We start from the raw sequence: 20925 nt of genomic DNA, 5'->3' as shown, positions 1-20925 counted from the left end.
GACACCTCCGGGTGCGTTAATTTCTCGCTGCATTGAAGACCTGTTGGTGACCTTCTGCTGTTGTCTCTTTGACACATTCCCCATTTCCATTCTCAATTTTATTGGTATATGAAATGATGATGTATATTTCTGTCTGATCTTGACCTTATTTTTATTGTTCATGTTATTTTTTTGTGCTTGTTCTGTATTTCAAATACTGTATTCAATAGAGATCAAATATATTTATAGTTTATGTAATGATGGTAAGGTGTACATGTCTGTTTGTTTATATGAGCAGGTCCTCAATGTTCATTGTTTATCAGTCAATATTTATTTGTGTCTTGGAAAATGTAAGCAAAAGATCGATTACATTTAGTGTACGAAAAAATTGTAGGTTGAACGTGTCTATCTGACAGGATTTATTTGACCTTGACCTATTTGTCATTGGCCTATGTAAGTGTTATGTTCATGTGATACTTGAAAATAAATCATTATTTTAAGACTTTGGAGGTTAATTAAAAAATAGTCAGCAAAGCTGGTCAGATATTTTAGTGTGTGCATATTGAAAAGAAACATTGGGGCAATTTTAGAATGAATACAGTTGCAATGCTATCTGTATGTTTGATGATTTTTAGGGAGGAAAACTGACATGCCTACATCATTGCTTGGACATTTTACCACATGTTACCTGCAGATCTCCACAGGAAAGTTTTGAGATTTTAAGCAACATCAGAAGTCCTGCAGACTACACAGACCATGATAGACTGTTTGATGGTATAGAATTCAAGAGTCCTACATTCCAGAGACCGTATCAGTATCTTAAGAGGCTTGACACAAATTGTAGACTTGATGATGTAAATGCTCAAATACCAGAAGGGGATAAGACACAGTGTCTGAATACATTACTTAAGTATGTCTAATGCCAAACATTTTTTTCTTTCTGGGAAGTTACAGTTTTTTAGTTAGTTTCAGGCCGGCGGCGCGCGCGCGCGATAAATCAAAACTTACAACTATATATTGCAAAAAAATTGGAAACCATGAAATCAAATATTCACAAAAATGCAAATTTTCCTCAATCCATGAAAATTGATACCCACAAAAATAAATGAATCCACAGTATTTTATATTTATAATTTTTTCAGACACTGTGGTATCAGAGATCCATCCTGGTCAGAATTGCACCATTTTGTCAGCTTCTTAAACAAACAGTTACAAGACTTTGAAGTGTCAGCTTTCTGTAGTTTAGCGGCAGTAGAGGACTTACCAGGATTTGCCAAGTTTGTGCTCCAACTTCTGTTACAAATGTCTAGGGTAAGATGTGTTTTGTTTGGATTATCTCACAAAGCAAGAATATTACTGTTGAAATAGAAAAAAAAAAAAAATTCTTTCTTTAAGCAGTGATTATATAGCAATGCACTTCGAAATGTATTTTTAACTTAATTTTGAAAATTCAATTTGAGAAATTGGTTTTAACTAGTTAGGTGGATAAGAAAATGCTCTAAAAAAGTAATTTCTTTAATTAAGTTCCTGACAATTAGTGAGAATCATACAGAAAGTTTTGTTGACAGCATTTTTCTGTGAAATCCTTGTTAATAAATACTACTTGAATGAATTTTGTTTACAGGATTTTTCTACCCGGTCTTTGATAATGAGTGAGGAATCACCATTACAACTGCTACAGAGACAGATAAGTGAAGAGGACCAAGTAAAGGAGGGGGAAGACGTTATACAGATGTACAAGATGAGGAGAAATTGGGAAACAAGGTAAAGTATCAGTACTTAAGAGTATATTTTTACAGTATAAATTTGGTGTTTATTTGATTTTGAATTCAATTTTATCTATTTCAAATCATTGCATGTTTGATCATCTGTGTTGACATCTGACAGCTGAAATATTGACCAAGTACAGAAGATTTACTTTATTTTGAATAAATTTAACAAAGGCTTTTGATAATTAGATTATAGAATTCAAACATTCTATATAATTTTGTAATAAAATTGTTTGAATGATCATGAAATTATTGCAATTTCATGAAAGTCTTACAGTGAGTTGCTTGTAGGTGTTATGGTAAAATTTTACCTATAGCTCAACCTGTGTTTAAATTTGTCAACACAATAGGGACATTTAAATTGACCAGTTGGTATTGTTAGATTTAAATATACCTTGATTCTACCTGTACAGATTTTTATTCACCTAACCCAAAGTTTCAGCATGCTTTTTTCCTGAAGATTTTCTTACCTAGGATTATTCTATTAAAAATTGATAGGGAAGAAAATAATTTGGTTTTCATTGTTTTAAATCCCTGATATATTTGATTTATCTATTTTTTACCTAAAATTCTAAATCAGTAAAAGATTAAAATAAATATGTATTACTATGTTTGAAAATTTAAACTGTTTTTACACCAAAATGCTTCTTTAAAATTCGAACCCTTATACATAGTATTGTCCAGCTGCCAGTGAAACAAGAAATAGCTGTTCAGGGTGTTTACAGTTCAAATTTTCAGAGGGATATGTTGTTTTTTTCTTCACATGACCCTTCAAGATTCTCATTTTGGATTATTATTTGCAATGTTTTAAATCTTTTGGTGTCATTGTGCATACAATATTGGATTTATTTTATTTGAATTCACTACTCAGACTTTTTATAGCAATTTTGCTTCTTAAAATGTGATGTGTTTCTTTCAAGATTTTATTGTCATGAAGGACATCAAGGAGGAAATAATTCATTCAAACCGTTTTGTGGGGCTTACATATGATGTTGTACATATAAAATTCGAAATAATTTTGGAGTATACCTTGCTGTGTTTTTTCTTTGAAATCTATTATAATATTAGTGGGAGTTTTGTGCATAAAATGCTGTGTTCACTAAAGGAATTCAATTTTTCATACGATGGGATTTAGTTATGTCAAAGATTTAAAGATTTCAAAACTGGAATTCAAGTAGGAGATATAGTGTGAGTTCATCCAACATGTTTCTGTGGCTTTAAATGTGATTTTTGAAATATTCATTATTAATTTTGGGATCTATTACAAATTTAAGATGATTCCCTATTTAAATGGGATCTTGGAAATGAAATAAAATGTTAAAGTAATGCAGTGGATATAGTCTAATCTAGTGATAAAGTGAAAAATGAAAGTAAAATATTCTAAAATATTCCTAACGTGAGGAAATGTTTTTTAAAAGTGAATGTGAAATTGGAAATAGTCATTATAAAATTCTGAATCAAATATTGTTTGATTTGGAAATTATTATAGGAAATGAAATAAAATGTTGAAGTAATGCAGTGGATATAGTCTAATCTAGTGATAAAGTGAAAAATGAAAGTAAAATATTCTAAAATATTCCTAACATGAGGAAATGTTTTAAGTGAATGTGAAATTGGAAATAGTCATTATAAAATTCTGAATCAAATATTGTTTGATTTGGAAATTTATTATAGGAAATGAAATAAAATGTTTACTGTGGATATATTAAAATCAGGTGATATATAGTAAAAATATAAATAAAATATTACAAAATATAAGTGAGGATAACTATTTGGAATATAGTAATGGAAATGATTCTGAATTATGTATAGATTCTGCACCTGTTAAATTAGGATGTATATAATTGGAAGTTAATCAGAATTTATACTATGGATTTAGAAAAAAATCTAGTAAAGTAGTGAAAAATGAATAAAATTGGGAATTATTTAAAATCATTGGAATTCTGGATGAGATGTCAAATATTAGTGTAAATATATTAATGAAATTGTTTATTCAAATATGATTTTGAGGTTTCATTAAAGTGAGTGAATTATTACGACTGGATTATTTAGGGTATTAAACACTGCTAGTAGTGGCTATGCAAACATTTAGATGAAATGTAGTGCATTTTAGGTCATGCAATTTTAAATTACATGTAACTGCAAGAAAATAAAATATATGATATAGTCATTCTTGTTTGGCTTGATCACTCATAAGATTTTGAATGACAGCAAAATAAAAATTTCTCAATAGAATAATCCTAGGTAAAAAAAAGTTCAGGAAAAAAGCATGCTGAAACTTTTGGTTAGGTGAATAAATTTTTTTACAGGTAGCATCAAGGTAGATTTAAATCTAACAATACCAACTGGTCAATTTAAATGTCCCTATTGTGTTGACAATTTTAAAAACAGGTTGAGCTATAGGTAAAATTTTACCATAACACCTACAAGCAACTCACTGTATAAAATATAAAAATGGTATCATATTTAAAATGCAAGTTTTTATTATTTTGAATTTTACTCCGTCACAATATTCTCTTCAATAAATTGCAATTACAGTTTTGCACAAATTTCAAATGGTAATGATAGTCTCTATTATGAAACAAAGTGATTGAATATGTATAACATATGTTAATAATGTGACTTTATTTTTACTAGAAATATTACTATATATTGATTTTGCATATTTTTCTGTCTTTTTTCCCGACCGACCGACCCGACTTTTTCATCAGGAAAATCCGTAAACCAACAAATTAAAAAAACAGTGGCCTAAATGCTGAAATAAATCTAAGCACGTTTAGATTGAATTTATGTTTTTCAGTCATTACCCTTACCTGTTTTTCAACCCAGACCAGCATTGCATGACTTTCTTTGGATTCAACATAGACAGAAGAACAGGGAATCTGGTTGATGTTCAAACAAGTAACATTTTAGAACCAGAATTTATACATCCGTCTTTGTTTGATGCTCTTGTCAAAAATGGAGTCAATCTTACTGAAAACTTTGATGCTCTCCCAAGGTAAAATTTGTTGGGATTTTCAAATTGTTGATGTAAATATCTCTTCATTCTGCAGTTCATTTCAGGTATGCATGTTAGATAGCGTTTTCCTTAATTCCTCTGCCCATATTGTATACTTGTATGATGACCAGATGAAACCTGATGGTCGTAAAATTATAGCAGGTTATACAAAAATAAAGATATGTGGTATAATTGCCAATGAGACAACGATCCATCAAAGTTCAAATGTGGAAGATGTAAACAAGTATAGGCAACTGTACAGCCTTCAACAATGAGAAAAACCCATACCATGTGGTTAGCTACAAAAGAGACAGACATGAAAAATATGAACCAATTCAGTTGAAAAAACTAATAGCATAATTTATAACAAAACAGTTTATGAAAAATAAATATGACAGACATGAACAAACAGCAACCACTTAACTACAGGATCCTGACATGGGACAGGCACATAAAGAATATTGTAGCTGGGTTAAACATGTTTGTGAGTGCTTTACTTACCCCCTAACCTATGACAGTGGTTTAACAGTACAACATAAGAACGAACTAGTTGGATACTAAAAGAAATACATCTAACAAAAACACCTACCGGTAAGTGGACGTGAACACCATTTTAAGGGATTTTTTTTTTACAAGTTCTTATTTTTGTGTTGATTTGTCAAGTTAAAATATTCCTTTATAAATTTTCAATTTTAGACTTGAAAAAATCACAAAAATGTGTTATGTAATGGGAATAGAAAATATACATGATCCAGATGAAACCTACGAGTTGACTACAGATAATGTGAAGAAGATACTGGCTATTTATATGATATTCAGGTAATTTGGATATTGAGCTTTAAATTTAAAAAAAAATCTGTTGACTCCACTGTTTGAATTTTTTCTGCTGTTAATGGCAGTTTTTGCTATGTCACAGATGTTTTTCATTTGTTTATCATTGGATTTCTGTCTCATTAATGTTTACTTTTATAACTTAACTTCCTTTTACCAATCCATAGATTTAAGAAGAATTGGTATGAGTGCCAATAAGACAACTCTCCTTCCAAGTCACAATTTGTTCAAAGTTAACCATTATAGGTTGGCCTTCAACACAGAACCTTGGCTCACACGGAACTGCAAGTTTTAAAGGGCCCCAAAAACATACCTGTCAACCTGTGACGATGAAAATGCAGGTCATGACCTGCATTGAAGAATCAAATCTCAGGTCATAACGCGTACGAACTTTTTCGAGCTGAATTTCAGTATCTATGGTACATTTTCTTATAATGTATATCAAAGATACCAAAACATCAATGCATGTTCACTTGGTTAAGTCATTTTAAATCTTGTTAAATATTGTTTCATTGCACTTTTAAAGATTTTTATATATTTGTGTAACTCAGTCTTATGTGCTTTACTTTTTGTCATCATCTTAAATTTAATTTAAAATGAGACTACTAGCCTTTAAACATACCATGTAGAGGTATTACATGTATGAACATTCATGTCTTAATTGACAAGGAAATTAGACTATGATAAAATATAGTAATACAGTTAAAGGAAGTATAAATGTAAAAAATAATTTTCAACTTTTTTTTAATAAATTGTATAAAGGTATAAAAATTATGAAAAGTTATTTTTCAATATGTATTTGAATTTTATATTATTATGATTTAATCTTTTTCACCCATAAAACGTAAATATAAGGAATAATTTTGAATGGTGACAAATAAGGGGAAGTAACTCTTAGTTGAAATATCTTTGTAAAACCACAGGGCAATTTACGACCTAAAGCTAAGGTAATTGGTGTTAATCAACAGTGTGTTTGACACCAAAGCTGTCAAGTGAAGCCATGCACTTAATGGGTCACTTAATTTGACAGTTTACATAGCTAGATGAACTGCATGTTCATGGAAGAATTACGAATTTGCCGGTATTTCAAAGGAATATTACTTATGAAAATCAATCTCAAGGCTAAGAAATACGGGTGAAATCGGGTCATTTTCGGAATTTCCGGGTTATTTCAATGACCCGGCGGGTGATCCGGGTGATCCCTCAGAATTGTGAAAATCTCGGGTCACACCCGCAGAATCCGGGTCAGTTGACAGGTATGCCCAAAAATGACTATGCATTCAAACAAGAAAAACTTAAGTCTGATCTATGTAAAAAAAAGCGCGAAACACTTATGAACTACACCAACAAATGACAACCACTGAACAACAGATTCAAGCCCTAGGACAGGTGCAAACAAATGCAGCAGGTTTAAACGTTTTAGCAGTGCACAATCCTTCATCCTAATCTGAATTTATCATCACAACATAGAAAGACATACTTTGAAATAGCCATTGAAATGGCCTAACCTTTACCAAAAAACGTTGCACATAAGTTGCACATAAGATGCTCACGTTAGAAACTAACATGATTGCACACGAGTTTTTAGCTCACCTGTCCCGAAGGGACAAGTGAGCTTATGCCATCACTTGGCGTCCGTCGTCGTCCGTCCTCTGTCGTCCGTCGTCTGTCGTCGTCTGTCGTCGTAAACTATTTAAGAATCTTCTCCTCTGAAACTACTGGGCCAAATACTTTCAAACTTTAACTGAATGTTCCTTAGGGTATCTTATTTATAAATTGTATCCGAAGTTTTGATCTATCAACAAACATGGTCGCCATTGCTAAAAATAGAACATAGGGGTCAAATGCAGTTTTTGGCTTATAACTCAAAAACCAAAGCATTTAGAGCAAATCTGACATGGGGTAATATTGTTTATCAGGTCAAGATCTATCTGCCCTGAAATTTTCAGATGAATCAGACAACCTGTTGTTGGGTTGCTGCCCCTGAATTGGTAATTTTAAGGAAATATGCTGTTTTTGGTTATTATCTTGAATATTATTATAGATAGAGATAAACTGTAAACAGGAATGTTCAGCAAAGTAAGATTTACAAATAAGTCAACATGACGGAAATGGTCAGTTGACCCCTTTAGGAGTTATTGCCCTTTATAGTCAATTTTTAACCATTTTTCGTAAATCTTAGTAATCTTTTACAAAAATCTTCTCCTCTGAAACTACTGGGCCAAATACTTCCAAACTTTAACTGAATGTTCCTTAGGGTATCTAGTTTGTAAATTGTATCAGAAGTTGTGATCTATCAACAAACATGGTCGCCATTGCTAAAAATAGAACATAGGGGTCAAATGCAGTTTTTGGCTTGTAACTCAAAAACCAAAGCATTTAGAGCAAATCTGACATGGGGTAATATTGTTTATCAGGTCAAGATCTATCTGCCCTGAAATTTTCAGATGAATCAGACAACCTGTTGTTGGGTTACTGCCCCTGAATTGGTAATTTTAAAGAAATTTTGCTGTTTTTGGTTATTATCTTGAATATTATTATAGATAGAGATAATCTGTAAACAGCAATAATGTTCAGCAAAGTAAGATTTACAAATAAGTCAACATGACAGAAATGGTCAGTTGACCCCTTTAGGAGTTATAGCCCTTTATAGTCAATTTTTAACCATTTTTCGTAAATCTTAGTAATCTTTTACAAAAATCTTCTCCTCTGAAACTACTGGGCCAAATACTTCCAAACTTTAACTGAATGTTCCTTAGGGTATCTAGTTTGTAAATTGTATCCGTAGTTATGATCTATCAACAAACATGGTCGCCATTGCTAAAAATAGAACATAGGGGTCAAATGCAGTTTTTGGCTTATAACTCAAAAACCAAAGCATTTAGAGCAAATCTGACGTTGGGTAATATTGTTTATCAGGTCAAGATCTATCTGCCCTGAAATTTTCAGATGAATCAGACAACCTGTTGTTGGGTTGCTGCCCCTGAATTGATAATTTTAAGGAAATTTTGCTGTTTTTGTTTATTATCTTGAATATAATTATAGATAGAAATAAACTGTAAACAGCAATAATGTTCAGCAAAGTAAGATCTTCAATTAAGTCAATTTGACCAAAATTGTCAATTGACCCCTTAAGGAGTTATTGCCCTTTAAAGACTTTTTTCACAATTTGTTCATCATGTTGACTTACTTTAAAAAATCTTCTCCTTTGAAACTGCTGTATCAATTTCAGCCAAACTTAGGCTAAATGAGTTTCAGAGTATCTAGTATAAATTTTATATTTTATTTCCTTGTATGTCAAGAAAAATAGCTCCTATGGCTAAAATAGAACATAGGAGAAAATGATTATTTTTTTTGGCTTTTGAAGAAAATAGGACGATCCAAAAAACATTTAAATAAATTGAAAAGCCAAAATAATCATTGATGAGAGATTTAACCAAAAGAATTAAGGTGAGCGATTCAGGCTCTTGAGAGCCTCTTGTTTATTTTATTTAAACAATAATCATGATCATGACTAAAAACATAACATTACATTATAAAACAAATAGAGGGACTTGTAAGTTTAGTACACAATGAATGTCTTTGATAAGTACTGTATTTCAAAAAGTTTAAAAAGGAAAAATCTTTATACATGTAGTACTTATTTTGAAGCAACTGGTATATATATTCCCATAAAGGACTTAAAATTGTAATATATTTCAAAATCTGACACAAAAATAAAAATAATGAAATAGAAATGATAACTTACTAATAATTAACCACAGCCACACTGGTTTTATCAGATTTCAACAATGCCTCTCTTCAAATAGCACAATATAGGACTTAACATTTTCCATATCCATCTACCTCCATTTATTGCATGCTTTTCATGAATTTGAATTTACAGGAAGTACATGACTGGGCATGTCATTTTGAAAAAGCTCATATGAGCAATGATGTAGGTTAGTTTTGAATGGTTAGAAGAATGGAAAAACTTTTCAAAGTACAAAACTAACATAAAACTAACATGGATGATAAAAGCTCACCTGAGGTTTGAATTGCACATGTGAGCATTATGTTAGATTTTTGTGGGCACATATGAACTACCAAACTGCACATATGAGCAACCTGATTTGCATACAATTCTTACTTGCATCTCATGTGCTTCACATGTGAAACTTGTGTGCTTTTGTTAGCAATTTCTGTACGCGAACTCCATCAGAAGACATATTAACAAATAAATGTAAACATACACTGAACGAATAAATTTTATCTATTCATCATGACACAATGTAAATACAATATTAATAAAAAGGGGGTGATGTAAAACAATAATATAAAGACAACTATAACCTTGGACACAACAGCATTAAATAAAATAAAGTACACAGATAAATATAAATGACTTTGTTGTAAGGAGTACATGGAGTTCTCAAATATTCTTTTACAAATTAATAAATCTATTGTTCATAGTACAAGAACAGAAGTGAATAACAAAAAAGCATAATGAATTGTATCAACATGTCAAATTAACTTTGAAGTACATTTTGAGAGTTCTCGCAGTTACTGAAAGTTAGTTAAACACCAGCAAAAAATTAATGATAAAAAAAATCATGGATCAGAGATTAACTATTTATTTTCAGATGTGATATACCAATAATTATTATGGGAGAGACTGGCTGTGGTAAAACTCGTCTAATCAAGTTCATGTGCAAATTACAGCAACCTCCAGGTGTAAATGTTGAAAACATGATATTGATGAAGGTAACTATTGAGATTATAAAAGAAGAAGTTATCGTCCTTAAATGATAAAGATTTTGTACTAAAATATGCATTGGAAAAAATGGAGGAGAGAGAAACTATTACCAACAAAAATGATCAGCAAAATTTGGAATTTTATTTTAGTCTATAAAGTTTGGATAGTGACCTTTTTAGCTCACCTGACCTGAAAGGTCAAGTGAGCTTTTCTCATCACTTGGCGTTCGTCGTCTTTAACTTTTACAAAAATTACGAAACTACTGGGCCAGATTTAATTAAACTTAAAAAATGTTTCTGGTGACCACGACAACCAACCAAGATGGCTGCCATGGCAAAAACAAGAACATAGGGGTAAATTTATATCTCTGAAACCAAAGCATTTAGGGAGCTACCATTTGATTTTTATGGGGGGGCTAGGATGAAATTTGAAAAAAATAGGCAGGACAGGAGTTTTGAGTAAAAAAAAAGGCAGGATGTGACACTTGCAAAAAAAAAAAAGTCAGGACGACAATTTAGGTAAAAAAAAGTCAGGATAAACTAAAAAAAAAAGGCAGGACCGATTAGAGTGAAAAATAAAAAGGCAGGACAGAGATTACAGCTAAAAAAAAATGCAGGACAAAAATTTTCATCCTAGCCCCCCCATAAAAATCAAATGGTAGCTCCCTTAGAGCAAATCTTACATGAGGAAAAATTCTTTATCAAGTCAAGATCTATCTGCCCTGAGATTTTCAGATGCATCGGACAACCCTTTATTGAGTTGCTGCCCTTGAATTGGTAATTTTAAGGAAATTTTGCCGTTTTTGGTTATTATCTTGAATATTATTATAGATAAAGATAAACTGTAAACAGCAATAATGTACAGCAAAGAAAGATCTACCACAATAACACAACATGATCAAAATGGTCATTTGACCCCTTAAGGATGTTCGCTACTCTGTTTAAAAATAACAGGCTTTTTGAAAGACTGTTATGAATTGAAAGTATATAAATTAAGAAACTAAAAAAGTAGAAAAAAATGGTGGGTCCTTGTGCTTGTTTTCAAGATGTAAGCCATTGGAAATTTGGCGGGAAATAATTATCTCTAGATTTTTCATACATTTAACATTGGCACCTTTTTTGTTTCAAAAACTATGAAAAAATAACAAGGATTTTATAAGATTTTGAAATGTGGCTTTTTAAACTTTATGTTTTAAAATTATGAACAGAAAAATAGGGGTTAGTGGGCAATTTTTTTTAATGACAATACATGGATAAAACCAGAGGATTCCGAAAATCTGTTAGAATTCAAATAAAAATAGAGGAGCAAACATCCTTAAGGAATTATTGCCCTTTGTAGTCAATTTTTAAAACATTATTTTCATAAATTTTGTAAATTTTTACAAAATATTTTCCACTGTAACTACTGGGCCAAGTTCATTATAGATAGAGATAATTGTAAGCAGCAAGAACGTTCAGTAAAGTAAGATCTACAAACACATCACCATCACCAAAAAACAATTTTGTCATGAATCCATCTGTGTCCTTTGTTTAATATGCACATAGTCATAGACCAATGTGAACTACACAGGCTCTTTAGAGCCTCTAGTTTGAAGATTCATGTAGAGTCAGGTTAGTGACATAGACTCTTTAGAGCCTCTATTTTAATGAAACAAACATTGCTCATTCCAATCATTATTCTTCATTGGTTTTGAATTCATATACTGTAAGATTTGTAAATTGAATGGCTCTTTAAATGTTATATTGCAGTGGTGGCATTGAGCATTTGGTTGAACAGCTGATGAAAAAGCTTTGTTTTGACATAAACAAAATAACTACATTGACTAAACTTTTATGTTAAACAATCACTTAGTCTTATTAAATTGAACTGTTATTTCAAAGTATTAACCATGTCTTTTTATACTGTTGCTCGAAATACCCATTATGAAAGACTATCTGAGATTCTAATTAAGAATAAATGAAACATTTCAGGTTCATGGAGGAACAAAAGCATCATATATTAAGAGGAAAGTAAGAAAGGCAGAAGAGATGGCAAGGAAGAATGCGGCAGCTTACCCATTCATGGATACTGTATTATTCTTTGATGAAGCCAATACTACAGAAGCTATTGGTGTGATCAAGGAAATTATGTGTGATAAAACTTTAGGAGAAAAACCTCTCAAACTACATAAAAAACTGAAAATTGTGGCTGCATGTAATCCATACAGAAAGTAAGTGAAAAAGATTTTGTACAGTCACAAATGTTTAGGGCACATAATACTTAGTGCACATTTACTTTGTTTAATGTCCCAATTACAGCAGATTCCAACGAGTATGAAGCTACAGGTAGATTCTTTGGTTAGCTTCCTTGTTAGCTCAACCATGAAATGATTATTACCTCAAAATTGGGAGGAACATAGCACCAATTCATCATCCAATGAAAACACTCATATCGATGGCCTATTTATAATATGTATGTTTCATACAAACAGGTTTCCCTAAACAACTTTGCAAATTAAATTTCATTTCTTATAGTTTTTGATTGAATTAAAAAATTCTATGTATTACAATAGATTAGAAGCGGAGTTACGGTTTATTTTTTGTTCAAGGATGATGTACCCTTGTGTTGATTCAATGCTAAACAAATGGAAATTTTATAGAAAATCCACAGCATTTCCCCTTGCACTTTCATAGTTGGCAATTTAGTACTTGATATATTGAGGATTTTTGCAAGCAGTGCACGTGCTAGCAATGATTTCACTGAATCAAGTTTATAAATCTAGGACTTTTTGTAAACAATAAACGCTAGCACATCATAGAAAATCAAGTGAGTAAGGCAGCAACCATTTGATTTTCGGGGGGGGGGGGGGGGGGGCTATGGTTTTTTTTGGAAAAAAAAGTTTGTTTCCAGTTTTTGGAGAAAAAAATAATTTGTTTTTGATTCTGAGAAAAAAAAATTGTTTGTTTCACCCTCAGCTGCCACTATATGTAATGCTAAAATTGAAAGAAAAAAAATTGTTTTCGACTTGTCGCGAAAAAAATAGATTGTTTTTCTCCACAGGCGAAAAAAAAAGTTTGTACAGAAAAAAAACCATAGCCCCCCCCCCAAAAAAATCAAATGGTTGCTGCCTAATCTATGCTTAAAATTTTATAACAAAAATATCTGCGGATTTTCTACAATAATCTTGGTTTATTTGCCACAAAATCCCGTTTAACTTTTAAATGCAATAAAACTACAAATAATAATGCTTAATCGAAGTTTCCTCATTGTAAATGTACAAAATAGCCCATCTCTATTATTCATTATCTTTACTGTTTTAAAATTATTGCAGTTTGAAACATTCGTAATTCAATGGCTACAGAAGGGGTCATTAACCTTATACATACACATAACTGGATTTTTAAATGAACTGAGTAATTGATTGAAATAAAATTGGCAAATCAAACACACCTACAACATGCTTGTGGATTAGCTTATACTTATCAATAAATTTTAAATTTAGATTGAAAACTTATTTTTAAACTGACTTGTAAAACAAGTTTTACAATGTTTATACTCTGTCACTAGTTCTGATTGGCTATCTGTTTAACTATTGACTCCACCCAAATGTTTGTGTTCCTTACCTAATAATGATTTCATGGTTGAGCTAGCAAGGAAGCTAACCAAAGAATCTACATTTAGCTTCATACTCGTTGGAATCTGCTGTAAAACCATCTATTTTACAGTATTATGAATATTAAGATGGTATAGAGATATACAATAAAATCCAATTAAGAAGAATCCCTTACGGTGTTACTTTTATATTGCCAAGAACAGATATACAGAGCATGGCAAATACAAATGAAACTTTATTAAACTTCTAATTTTCAGACATTCTGATGATATGATAAAGAAACAAGAGGAGGCAGGACTTGGTTATCATCTTAGTGGCAGGGAGATCACAGATAAACTAGGTATACATTATGTTTTATAAAACCTGTCCATGTCATGATTGGATTTGTATCAATTTTCTTATTTTTGCTGTCCAATACTCTAATTTGCATTGAATTTTTGATGATTTTCTTTACTGTTTTGTAAGGTGAAACCTTGAGGAACCTTGTTTTAAAATGTTCTGGTAATAAAAGCATCAATTCAAATCAAATGAACAGTTTCTGGGGTGACCAAGCTTCCTGACCTTTTTAGCTCACCTGGCCAAGGGATCTTTTCTCATTACTTTTCAGAAAGGCATTGCTGTCCTCAAATTATAAAAATAGTGTCCTCTAAAATAAAAACCAAATTTATCCAATTACTTTAAATTTAGAGTATCTAGTAAAAGAATATATTCAATGACTTGTCTGCCAACCAAGTCGGCCTACATGGTTAAAAATAGTCAATTACTGTGGATTCATTAACATTCGTTGGATACCAATTTTTGTGAGTTTCATGGGTACAGGTGAACCACGAATTCAAATGTTCAACTAATAACATATTTTGAATAGGCTTTGTATACAGATATTGACAAAACCAGGAAATCAAATATCCACGAATATGCAAGTTTTGAGCTATCCACGAAAATTGGTACCAACGAAAATAAATGAATCCACAGTATATGTTTTGTTGTGTGGAATGTATTTTTTTCAGGATTTGGTGTTTGATTTGGTCTGTTGTTCTGTGCAGTATTCCTGATCTTCTAATCTTTGTATTATTTATTTTCAGGCCATGTTCCAATGAGACATTTGGTTTACAGAGTCCAGTTCTTACCACAGAGCATGTTGCCATTAGTCTGGGACTTCGGACAGCTGAATACCACTGTAGAAGAGATGTATATCAGTCAGATGGTCCTCAGATATGTATGTATATCTAGTGGGTCTCTTTTTTTTGCAAGCGTGACACGTGAAAAGTCCAAATGGGAAACAAAGTTGGCGGGACACATGAAATTTCAAGCACTATTATTATAAAGATAGTGGGATATGAGATTCTACCAAAAAAATAAGCATGATCCAGGATCAGACCCTTCCACTAAATGAGACCCCTTTTCTTAAGCATTTCAAATGTCAGGGGTGTTTTCATGATAAAAGGGGCTTTGATTTAGTATTTTTTATGCACCCGCTGTAGCGGAGGGGGTGTTAAGTTTTTTTCTTCTAGTGACTTTCAGTAACTGAAACTGAAACACAAAATAAACAAGAACAGATTTAATGTTCTATGGAAATTTGAAAATAGAAGTTCTGATGTAGAAATAAACAAAATTATGGTATAAATATTTTTAACAATGTAGAAAAACTGTAAAAATATAACATTGTAAGTTTTTTACATTGTTAAAAATATTGATATAATATTTCTGTTTATTTCTGCATCTGAACTTTCATTTTCAAATTTCCAAAGATCATTTAATCTGTTCTTGATTAAGTTGTGTTCCAGTTATTGAGAGACAGACGGAAAAATAAATACTCAACATTAGGACTAAAAAGCTTTGTTTTTAAATCTATTAAGGTAATCTTTTTTTAGTTGTATCAGAAATTTAATTTCTGTATTTTTAATATTTTCAGATAAAGAATGGCCAATTGCCAAAAATACATGGATTGGATACAACTGTTAGCAAATTACTGACTGTGTCACAGGACTTCATGAGAGAACAAAAGGTAAATTACTTAATATAGATTGGATACAACTGTTAGTAAAATACTGACTGTATCACAGGACTTCATGAGAGAACAAAAGGTAAATTACTTAATATAGATTGGATACAACTGTTAGTAAAATACTGACTGTATCACAGGACTTCATGAGAGAACAAAAGGTAAATTACTTAATATAGATAAGATACAACTGTTAGTAAAATACTGACTGTATCACAGGACTTCATGAGGGAACAAAAGGTAAATTACTTAATATAGATTGGATACGACTGTTAGTAAAATACTGACTGTATCACAGGACTTCATGAGAGAACAAAAGGTAAATTACTTAATATAGATTGGATACAACTGTTAGTAAAATACTGACTGTATCTCAGGACTTCATGGGAGAACAAAAGGTAAATTACTTAATATAGATTGGATACAACAGTTTGTAAAATACTGACTGTATCACAGGACTTCATGGGAGAACAAAAGGTAAATTACTTAATAAAGATTGGATACAACTGTTAGTAAAATACTGACTGTATCACAGGACTTCATGAGAGAACAAAAGGTAAATTACTTAATATAGATTGGATACAACTGTTAGTAAAATACTGACTGTATCACAGGACTTCATGAGAGAACAAAAGGTAAATTACTTAATATAGATTGGATACAACAGTTTGTAAAATACTGACTGTATCACAGGACTTCATGGGAGAACAAAAGGTAAATTACTTAATAAAGATTGGATACAACTGTTAGTAAAATACTGACTGTATCACAGGACTTCATGAGAGAACAAAAGGTAAATTACTTAATATAGATTGGATACAACTGTTAGTAAAATACTGACTGTATCACAGGACTTCATGAGAGAACAAAAGGTAAATTACTTAATATAGATTGGATACAATTGTTAGTAAAACACTGACTGTATCTCAGGACTTCATGAGAGAACAAAAGGTAAATTACTTAATATAGATTGGATACAACTGTTAGTAAAATACTGACTGTATCACAGGACTTCATGAGAGAACAATAGGTAAATACTTAATATAGATTGGATACAACTGTTAGTAAAATACTGACTGTATCACAGGACTTCATGAGAGAATAAAAGGTAAATTACTTAATATAGATTGGATACAACTGTTAGTAAAATACTGACTGTATCACATGACTTCATGAGGGAACAAAAGGTAAATTACTTAATAAAGATTGGATACAACTGTTAGTAAAATACTGACTGTATCACAGGACTTCATGAGGGAACAAAAGGTAAATTACTTAATATAGATTGGATACAACTGTTAGTAAAATACTGACTGTATCACAGGACTTCATGAGAGAACAAAAGGTAAATTACTTAATATAGATTGGATACAACTGTTAGTAAAATACTGACTGTATCACAGGACTTCATGAGAGAACAAAAGGTAAATTACTTAATATAGATTGGATACAACTGTTAGTAAAATACTGACTGTATCACAGGACTTCATGAGAGAACAAAAGGTAAATTACTTAATATAGATTGGATACAACTGTTAGTAAAATACTGACTGTATCACAGGACTTCATGAGAGAACAAAAGGTAAATTACTTAATATAGATTGGATACAACTGTTAGTAAAATACTGACTGTATCTCAGGACTTCATGAGAGAACAAAAGGTAAATTACTTAATATAGATTGGATACAACTGTTAGTAAAATACTGACTGTATCACAGGACTTCATGAGAGAACAAAAGGTAAATTACTTAATATAGATTGGATACAACTGTTAGTAAAATACTGACTGTATCACAGGACTTCATGAGGGAACAAAAGGTAAATTACTTAATATAGATTGGATACAACTGTCAGTAAAATACTGACTGTATCACAGGACTTCACGAGAGAACAAAAGGTAAATTACATAATATACATTTATAAATATACAACTATAAAAACTTGCATAGGATGAACCTTCAATAAGATATAACAATCAGAATCTTGGTTAAGAATTCTGCCAAATTCTTTTTTTAAAGCAGGGAAGAAATATTGTTTTTCTCTCAATGTTTGTTTGTTGTAATTGGCCTTTTCAACATAGTTCCATCTTAATTTTTTAATGCCCCCTCTGTAGCGGAGGGGCAATGAGTTTTAACATTGTCCGTCTGTTCGTTCATCCGTTTGTCTGTCCATTCGTCTGTTACCACAAAACATAGATCAAGTTAGATTTTGTTGGCGTCACTTTTACCATTTTACAGTAATGCCCCTTTACAAATTGAAAATTTTGATTCTGAAGTTTGACTTTATCAAATTTTATGAAATTTATACAAAATGCTTTTTACTTCCAAAATACAGATCCATTTTGAATTTTGGAGGTGTCACTTTAACTGTTTGAGAGTTATGCCCCTTTCCAAATGAAAAAACAAGCGTTTCTGTTTTCTAACTTAAGTTTGCCTTTACCAAATATTATGAAACTTATACACAATGCTTATTACCACATAACTCAGATCAAGTACAAATTTGGGTAGTGTCACTTTTACAGTTCTTCAGTTATGTCTGTTTATAACTTTTATATGATGTGCATGTGGGGGGCATCATCTGTGTCCCGTGGAAACATTCCCCATTTATTTATGTATGTCATGGAAAGTTATAACAGGTTTATTAACTGCTTTTGTATCTGTCTCTAGGTTAGTCCATCCAAAAGACGATAAGATGGAAATGACGTCAAACTATTCTTGGCTTTTATGGAAAGGAATGATCTCATTTTTAGATAAAAAAAGTATGAAATGCAATCAAAACCTTTTGGGCCTGACTTGATATCTGCTCAGATATTCAAGGCAGAAAATGATGTTACACTTGTCAAGAAAATTACATAATTTTTGCAAGGTGCAGGAATCTAATATCTGTTCTAAAAATAGAATGATGTCATTGTTATGCCCTACCTACAATAGTAGAGGGGCATTATGTTTTCTGGTCTGTGCGTCCGTTCGTTCGTCTGTCTGTCTGTTTGTCCGTCCGTTCATCCATCTGTTCGTTCGTCCGCATGTCCTGTTTCAGGTTAAAGTTTTTGGTCAAGGTAGTTTTTGATGAAGTTGTAGTCCGAACAACTTGAAACTTAGTACACATGTTCCCTGTGATATGATCTTTCTAATTTTAATGCCAAATAAGAGATTTTACCCAAATTTTACGGTCCATTGAACATAGAAAATGATGTTGTGAGTGTGGCATCTGTGTACTGAGGACACATTCTTGTTAAAATAATCTTTGAAAAATTTGGAGTTAAATTCCTTTGTCTAGATTTGCTGTTAAATCAACTACAACCAATACAACAAGGCAATAATTGTTTTTATTTCCCACTGATAAATGGAAGCAATCTTTACCGTTCAGTGCTTACAAGCACTTTGATTAATCTGGAGATTTAAACGATGTTTTGACATGAGCAGTGCAACTAATTCCTGTTTACCAATAGTGAATTTTACCCTGTACAATGAAAATGTTGGTAGATTTGTCTTTTTTTTCTGTTGAAGGCAATGATTAGTTATACATTTATTACAAGTAAATGTTGAAAAACAAATTTATTTTAGGATGATTGTAGTTTTGTCAGTTTACGAGATGTAGAGAGAGTTCTACAGTAGTAGATGTTCATGTTTATAGAATTTATTTTAGGATGAGTATAGTTTTGTCAGTTTACGAGGTGTAGAGAGAGTTCTACAGGTGATGAGTTGGTTCTACAGTAGTAGATGTTCATGTTTATATAATTTATTTTAGGATGAGTGTAGTTTTGTCAGTTTACGAGATGTAGAGAGAGTTCTACAGGTTATGCGTTGGTTTTACAGTCAGTCACAAGAAGATAATGCTCTGTTCCAGAGGATGAGAGACGATTCAGAAGATTCAGAAATTGATTCTGAAGAAGAAAGCATGGAATTGGGACATGTACAGGTATAATTCAAAAAAATAAATGTTTCCCATTTACAAAATATTCTTTTTAGCTCACCTGTCCCAAAGTGCCAAGTGAGCTTTTCTTATCACTTGGCGTCCGGCGTCGTTAACTTTTACAAAAATCTTCTCCTCTGAAACTAATGGGCCAAATTAAACCAAACTTGGCCACAATCATCATTGGGGTATCTAGTTTAAAAAATGTGTGGCGTGACCCCACCAACCAACCAAGATGGCTGCCATGGCTAAAAATAGAACATAGGGGTAAAATGCAGTTTTTGGCTTACAACTCAAAAACCAAAGCAATTAGAGCAAATCTGACATGGGGTAAAATTGTTTATCAGGTAAAGATCTATCTGCCCTGAAATTTTCAGATGAATCGTACAACCCTTTGTTGGGTTGCTGCCCTTGAATTGGTAATTTTAAGGAAATTTTGCTGTTTTTGGTTATTATCTTGAATATTATGATAGATAGAGATAAACTGTAAACAGCAATAATGTTCAACAAAGTAAGATTTACAAATAAGTCAACATGACCGAAATGGTCAGTTGACCCCTTTAGGAGTTATTGCCCTTTATAGTCAATTTTTGACCATTTTTCGTAAATCTTAGTAATCTATTACAAAAATCTTCTCCTCTGAAACTACTTGGCTAAATTAATACAAACTTGGCCACAATCATCTTTGGGGTATCTAGTTTAAAATATGTGTGGCTCGACCCGGCCAACCAACCAAGATGGTCGCCATGGCTAAAAATAGAACATAGAGGTGAAATGTAGATTTTTGCTTATATCTCTGAAACCAAAGCATTTAGAGCAAATCTGACAAGGTGTAAAATTTGTCATCAAGTGGAAATCTATCTGCCCTGAAACTCTCAAATGAATTGGACAACCAGTTGTTGGGTTGCTGCCCTGAAATAAGTAATTTGAAGGAAATTTTGCAGATTTTGGTTATTATCTTGAATATTATTATAGATAGATATAAACTGTAAACAGCAATTATGTTCAGCAAAGTAAGATCTACAAATAAGTCAACATGACCAAAATTATCAGTTGACCCCTTAAGGAGTTATTGCCCTTTATAGTCAATTTTGACCAATTTTTCG

The 20925-nt window shown here is 31.7% G+C and overlaps 1 protein-coding gene across 1 annotated transcript in view; it reads left to right on the top strand.

Moving 5' to 3' along the window:
• The window catches only part of LOC139492174 (E3 ubiquitin-protein ligase rnf213-alpha-like), an 87285-nt gene that overhangs the window by 33917 nt on the left and 32443 nt on the right, over positions 1-20925 (top strand). The window contains exons 17-27 of the mRNA XM_071280338.1: positions 615-889; positions 1122-1290; positions 1604-1743; positions 4549-4746; positions 5443-5565; positions 10200-10320; positions 12283-12521; positions 14162-14244; positions 14987-15120; positions 15817-15909; positions 19655-19825. Coding sequence (XP_071136439.1) covers positions 615-889; positions 1122-1290; positions 1604-1743; positions 4549-4746; positions 5443-5565; positions 10200-10320; positions 12283-12521; positions 14162-14244; positions 14987-15120; positions 15817-15909; positions 19655-19825 — 1746 coding nt within the window. The remainder of the gene's footprint in view (positions 1-614; positions 890-1121; positions 1291-1603; positions 1744-4548; positions 4747-5442; positions 5566-10199; positions 10321-12282; positions 12522-14161; positions 14245-14986; positions 15121-15816; positions 15910-19654; positions 19826-20925) is intronic.

Source organism: Mytilus edulis, chromosome 10, assembly GCF_963676685.1.
Source record: "Mytilus edulis chromosome 10, xbMytEdul2.2, whole genome shotgun sequence".
NCBI classification, from domain to species: domain Eukaryota; kingdom Metazoa; phylum Mollusca; class Bivalvia; order Mytilida; family Mytilidae; genus Mytilus; species Mytilus edulis.
The sequence above is the reverse complement of the archived record's forward strand: the minus strand, read 5'-3'. Positions and strand labels throughout refer to the sequence as shown.